A 6,425-nucleotide genomic window follows, 5' to 3' on the forward strand; every position below is an offset into this window, starting at 1 on the left:
CCCGCCCCGCCCCTCTCCGGGAGCTCTCGGGAGGGTTGCGCGCGGGAAGGCAGAAACACTTTCTCAGCCTCTTTCCCCCCGTTCTGGCCCAGCCCGGCTCCCGAGGCAGCAGCGCCGTGTGTGACCGCGCCGGGCGCCTCTACCTCTATCACTACAGCGAGGAGCAGCCCCACGTCCCGCTCACCGAGATCCAGAGGATCGACACGGCTGCCGTCCTGGACATCAAGTGGTGAGCCCTGACTCACGGAGGGGTCCCTGCCTCTGCGGGGAGAAGTATTTCCCAGCTGCTGCAGTGAGGAAGGGCTGTGCTGATTCCTGTTGAGCAGCTGCTCAGTGGAGCCCTTTTGTTTTTATAGTCACTTATACCAGATTTGCCCGATATGTTATCTCCACCAGGCAGGTTTGTGGGAGCCTGAGGGGCCTTAGATTTTCTTCATCAGGTTTTAATTGTACCTTCCTGTTCCTCCTGGAATTAAAGTTTTGACTTTTTTTTTTTTTCCCCCCCTCCATCAATACAAGCCAGATGGTCACTGGACACTTGTCTTGATGTTTTAGGTGCCACGTTCCTGTTGCAGAACATCCCATGGTTGGCATTGCAAACTCGCTGGGTGCTGTGGAGTTTTGCCACCTGACTGGGAGCGAGGTGGGTGGATGTGGCACCTGCTGCTGCTGGAGCTGGGCTCAGCCCAGGTGTGGTGCAGCTCTGGGTTTATTAGCAGTGTTCAGAGGTTGCAGGAGAGCTCTGTGGTTCCCATGGCTCACTCACTGTGCTTAGCTTTTCGAACGCTTCTTTTTGTCTCCTGGTAATGTTTGTCATAAATCCCACAAATTTGTTCCTGGCACCAGATAAACTGGCTCTACCCACTTGCAGAGTGTGGGAGATGAGAGGCGTGAGGGGAGCAGAAGCAAACCCTGCAAACTGTGGCTTGAGAACACAGAGTAACTAGTGAACGCAGCAGAAGGTGCCAAGTTGTTAAAAGCAGGGAAAAAAAATTTGGAGGGGGGTGTCTTTTGGTTGGTGAGGGAAGGGAGTAATCAAGAGTGCTATTCCCACAGAGCCCGGGAAGCAGCAGAGGGAATTCAGCAGTCAGTTCATATCTTCTGCATTTCATCACTCACTGGGAGGAAGCAAAGTTTAATGGGAATTGGGTGGGAGGTGGGGAGCAGAAGTGGGGGATCCAGGGAGTGCACGTGTTTGCCCCTCAGCGAGTGCTGAGCAATTGTACGTTGCTGTGGGACTTTTCAGGAGTGCAGAACCCTAATATGGTCTCTGGAAAACACCTGCTCGGGGTGTAAGCAGTACCCCTGCTGTCTTCCCAGTCTTAACCCATTCCTTTTCTTTCCAGTAGAAGAAGAGCTGCATGTTGGAGCCCTGCTTCAGGGTGGATCTCGGAGCGCAGCGCCTGGCCTTGTCTCTGGACTGGTCCACAGGACGAGAGCAATGGTGAGGGTGGGAGGCAGAGGCTGGTGCTGGAGGTTGTTGTCTGTGTGGCAATTTTCAGGCATAAGTTGAGGACTTTGAAAGAACCTCTAGTGGCTTTTTGTGAAGTGGTTTAAGACTTTGGTGGTCCCAGGTGGGTCTCCCTGCAGCTCCTCTAGAAGTTACTATTTCCAGAGCAAGGGTAACAAAGGAACAAGAGCACCATGGCCCCTGTAACAGTGACTGAACCAACAACCAGTGTGAGGTTATGCCATGGTAAATGGAGGCAGCTGAGCCAGGGACATGTCTGCTGCTGCCTTTGCTGAAAGGAAAGATGCAGATGGATCCACTGGTTCCAACTCTGCCCTTAGAATGGCTGAAATTTCCATGTGAAGTTCTGCTTAAGAACTGCCAAAATAGCAGATGTAGGAAGCTGAAATGTGGGTTTGTGAGAAACAGGAGAGAACTGGTGTGGAAGTGGCTCCTCCCTCTCTCAAGTGCTCACATATTTTATTTCAGCAGTGGCATCACTGCATGGAGTAAGGAGAATGAACTGTACCTTGAAAGAGGTGGGGAAATGTTTTCTGAAGTGAAGTGCAAAACGGAGAGTGGTGCCTTTGTTATGAGGCTGGAAACTGTGGGCTCAGTGCTGCAAGGCAAATATTGAGTAGCTTTTGCCAGTTATAGCTGTTTCTGTGCATGCTGTTTAATGAATAAGTAGAATTCCCAGTTATCCTTTCTTCTTCCTTACATTCCTTCTTCCCCTTGTCTCTGCCCTTCAAGAGAAAAGATTGTTGCCATGATGGAAAGTCCTTTTAAAGCCTGTCACTGTTGTCACCTGAGGGACAAAGAACTTCTAGAAGCCACACGTGCAGTTCTGTAGGAAGGGGGTGACCCCATATCTCTTGTGTGGGAATTCAGGAGATTCAGTAGGGTTCAGGAACAAGCATACAGGGTGTGCTCCCCCTGTGACATCAGGGGAGGGGGATCATCAAAGATCTTAAGATGGGATGAGCTGAAGCTAAAAAGAACTGCATCAGTGGGTGCATTCCTGCCGTTTCTATCAATGTTCAGTTCAATCAAACATATGTAGTATTATATTATCTTTGGCTGCTACTTTTTACTCTTAACAGCTTCTTAGGACACAGGTTTCAGTAATTTCTGATGTTTTCTCTGTATTTCACTCTAGTGGTTGTCCTTTGAGAGTGATCAGCAGTGATTCAGAGGGGAAGCTGAATCTTTTCTCCATAGATGAATCTGCTCCATCTGTGCATGTCCTGAACCAGTGGGAAGCTCACAAATTTGAGGCCTGGATTGCTGCTTTTAATTACTGGGACACTAATATTGTGTATTCAGGTCTGTAAGGGCTGGGAATCTCAACTGGAGGTGTTGGGGAGGGGGCACCTTGTTTAGGGAAGTCTTCTCCTTGGGATTTTACTTTCCAGGGTTAGGTCTGCTGCCTGCATCACGCTGCTTGTAAGAGCTGGGGTCTCTGCTGGTGGTAAAAGGCTTCTTGCTGGTGGGAAGTGGTTGGAGTTACTGAGGAGAAGCTCTACCTTTTCACTTGTACTTTGGCTGACTGTTGGCAAAAATATGTTAATCTCCTGTGGTGTGCAAAAGAGCTCAGGGACCTTCTGGAGTCCAGGCTGTTTTTTCTTCAAACGTTTTTTCTTAGCAAAGGGAGGGTGTTGCTCATGCAGGTCTGTTCTGTGGTGGTGAGTCCTGTGAGCCTCAGGTGACCTCTGCTGTGCCAGTTCCATGCTGTGAGATCCCAGGGCTGGAAAGCCTCAGCTGGGTGTTACCCGTGTTGCTGCAGTGCCCTGCACTGGTCGTTTTGAAGGTGCTCAGGGTAACAATGTCTTCTCGTTGTGCAGGAGGAGATGACAGCCTGCTGAAGGGCTGGGACACCAGGTGCAATCCTGAGGCTCCTGTGTTCACCAGCAGGAGGTAAGAAAGCCACATCATTCCTGGGCCCTTAAGCTGTCCTGTGGGAACATCTGGTGCCACCCTGTCCATTAGGGAGGGTTAGGGAGGTTTAGATTGGATGTTAGGAAGAATTTCTTCACTGAAGGGGCTGCCAGGCATTGGAACAGGCTGCCCAGGGCAGGGATGGAGTCACCATCCCTGGAGGGATTTCGGGGTCATATAGAAGTGGTATTAGGGATAGGGTTTGGTTAAGGACTTGTCAGTGTCAGGATAATGGCTGGAATTGATGATCTTGAAGGTCTTTTCCAACCAAGGTGATTCTGTGACAGTAGAGGCCTCCTTCTATGTCCCTTGGGAAACTGACAGCCATTAGATTTTTTTCAAAAAGGATGACTTTGGGCTGAAACTTTCTTCTCTGTGTCCTTCAGTATAATGAACCAACAGCTCACTTCCAGACATGAAAACAGTGGTATCTTCTTTCTAAAGGAAGGATCCTCATTTACAGTTTTATTTTGGGAAATTTCTGTGTGTGTTAAATTTGGTTATCCTATTGTCCTGTTATCCAGCAGTTTATGGTACAATTATCATTAGAAAACACTTGTGCTAAGAAACTATGTGAGTAGAAATTTTGCCTTAGAAAGGCTGTTGGACTATGTAGATGGAACATCTTGTTTCATTTAAGTTCACCTTTCTCTCCTTTCCTGAGACACCTGGTCACATGGGCCCCAAATCCCTGAAATTCAAGGAAAAATCTCTTCTCAAATTGTCTCTTCCCATTGCTGTCTCTTCCCTCTGCTGTGTGCTGTTCTTTTGCAGACACTCGATGGGTGTGTGCAGCATCCAGTGCAGTCCCCACCGGGAGAATCTTCTGGCTACTGGCAGGTAAACCCCTCCCAGCAGCTGCTGGCTGGTGTGCTGAGCTCCCTGGTGCCCTTGACATGCAGTGGTGGTGGAAAGAAAGCATGCAACCTTTCCTCCTTTTCTGCTGTACCTGTTGCACTGAAGCAGCTTTGCTGCTTGTCTGGGTGTTTTGTTTGTGGTACCTATGCAGCTACGACGAGCACGTGCTGCTGTGGGACACCAGGAACATGAGGCAGCCCCTGGCAGACACACCCGTGGAAGGAGGGGTCTGGAGGCTGAAGTGGCACCCGAGCTGCGAGTTCGTGCTGCTGGCAGCCTGCATGCAGAGCGGCTTCAAAATCCTCGACTGCAGCAGGGGTGAGTGCTGAGGGCAGAGGGTGCTCCGGAGCTGCTCCCCAGGCCTGTCTCCAGGGCAGCTCCAGCTCAGAGCTGGCTCAAAAGATCGAGGTGGTGTTAGTAGCCACAGACTTTGACTTCCACTCAAAGTAACTCCTCCAGACCTGCTGGGTTGTGTGGGGGCATTGGCATTATTCACCTGCAAATCTCCTGGCTTCTTTTCCTGGAAAGAAAACCTGTTTGTCTTGGTGGGAAGGCATTACCTGTTGACCTGACCATTCTGGTTTGTATTCACCTTGATGGTTCAAAGAGGTTCTTCCAAATGTCAGGTGATGCTTCACTGTCAGCAGAAGTTACTGACCTGCTGGTGATCTGGTTATTGCCTCAGCAGGGAAGTGCTGTGCAGGCTGGTTAATCTGGAATAACATGAATAAGCTCTCCATGTGAATCAGAGGGTATTTACATGAACAAAAGCTGTTTGCATTTACACTACAAATACAGGCTTGTATGAAATGGTTGCCTTCCTGGCCTTGGGCAGATCCATGGCTTGTGAAACAAGGATAACACTTCTGCTGTACAGGGAAGGGAGAAGCTTGATCATTTAGTATCAGAGGAGGACTCTGATCAGAGGCATTGGACTCTGAAACCTCCCAGGATGAACACATCTGCAATTTATTAGTAACCAGAACCTGCTCTGGCAATCTCAGCTGTTGTGTTTCTGGCTTAGTGGGGATCACTGTGTGATCTGCCCTGTCTTGAGCCTTTTTAGGTGTTTTGAGTAATGAGGCTCTTAAACCTTGTGCACATTAAACCCTCCTTTCCTGTCTGCTTATTGAACTGTGGAAAATCAAGGCTAATGAGAGGTGGCTCAGAAACTGTCAGGACAGGCAGAACCTTGTTTCTCTCAGAGTGCTTAACCCTGCTGTGGCTAAGGCAATAACCAGAGAGCTCTTCTGTAGGACACAATGCTAGGATGGCTTGGGAGCACTGCATCAAGCTGTTTCACAACTTGATTTCTGCTCATTTCTTCTTTTTTTCCATTGCTTTAAAGCGGAGAACACGGAGGAATGTATCATCCTGTCCTCCTATGTCCTGCACAATTCCTTGGCCTACGGGGCTGACTGGTCAAGGCTGTGTCCAAGGGATTCCTGGAGTGCAACCCAGGACTCTGCTGTTGCCTGCCAGTCTTCAGAGGAGCCTGTGGGGAGATCAGAGGAAAGAGATGAGAGCCTGAATTTGCAGGTCCAAAACCTGAAGATAATCTACGAGTCTCCTACAGCCACTTTTGATGTCATCCTGGATGAGGAGAGCGAAGGCCCTGCCCCGCCGCTGGGAGCAGAGCAGGGCCCTGAGCTGCCTGGGGATCCTGCCCTGCTTAGGGGCTCGGGTCTCAAGGGGGGTTTAGCTTTGGCTGGGGGGTCTGCCCAGGGGGCACATCCTGAGTCAGGCAGCAGTGCTGGCCTGGGAGCTAGGAGAGCCAGTGGAAGGGGCCTGGATGGACGCAGCGATTCAGCCAGGTCTCTAGATGGCCCAAAGGAAGTGAGCATTGTAGCCACTTGTTCTTTCTATGACAATATCCTTCATGTCTGGAAGTGGGAGATGAGCCTGGTGACCCCTTTGGAGACGCCAGGTGCAACATTTCCAGCTGAAAGGACAGCTGAAGGTTTGCATTGACCATTCCCCAGGGAGAGGGGTAGGAAACTCCTGTACTGCCATCCAGAGCTGAGCTTATGCCCTGTCTAATCTCTGTTGGGCTTTTCCAGTTTTATTGTTGAGCTTGTGAGTCCCTTAAGGCTGATAGTGATGGAACTACTGGTGGTTTATTTCTACTGAGAAAAGCCTTTGCTTTAGGCACGTGGTTAAACACACACACACACACTTA

The 6,425-nt window shown here is 49.8% G+C and overlaps 1 protein-coding gene across 1 annotated transcript in view; it reads left to right on the forward strand.

The window, feature by feature from the left end:
- DPH7 (diphthamide biosynthesis 7) overlaps positions 1 to 6,217 on the forward strand; it is an 8,159-nt gene extending 1,942 nt beyond the window's left edge. Inside the window, exons 2-9 of the mRNA XM_009994338.1 lie at positions 93 to 229; positions 556 to 643; positions 1,350 to 1,444; positions 2,610 to 2,776; positions 3,295 to 3,367; positions 4,163 to 4,228; positions 4,398 to 4,564; positions 5,595 to 6,217. Of these exons, the coding sequence (XP_009992640.1) occupies positions 93 to 229; positions 556 to 643; positions 1,350 to 1,444; positions 2,610 to 2,776; positions 3,295 to 3,367; positions 4,163 to 4,228; positions 4,398 to 4,564; positions 5,595 to 6,217 (1,416 nt within the window). The remainder of the gene's footprint in view (positions 1 to 92; positions 230 to 555; positions 644 to 1,349; positions 1,445 to 2,609; positions 2,777 to 3,294; positions 3,368 to 4,162; positions 4,229 to 4,397; positions 4,565 to 5,594) is intronic.
- The last annotated feature ends 208 nt before the right edge of the window (positions 6,218 to 6,425 follow it).

This window comes from Chaetura pelagica, unplaced genomic scaffold (genome assembly GCF_000747805.2).
Source record: "Chaetura pelagica isolate M959 unplaced genomic scaffold, ChaPel_1.0 scaffold132, whole genome shotgun sequence".
NCBI classification, from domain to species: Eukaryota; Metazoa; Chordata; class Aves; order Apodiformes; family Apodidae; genus Chaetura; species Chaetura pelagica.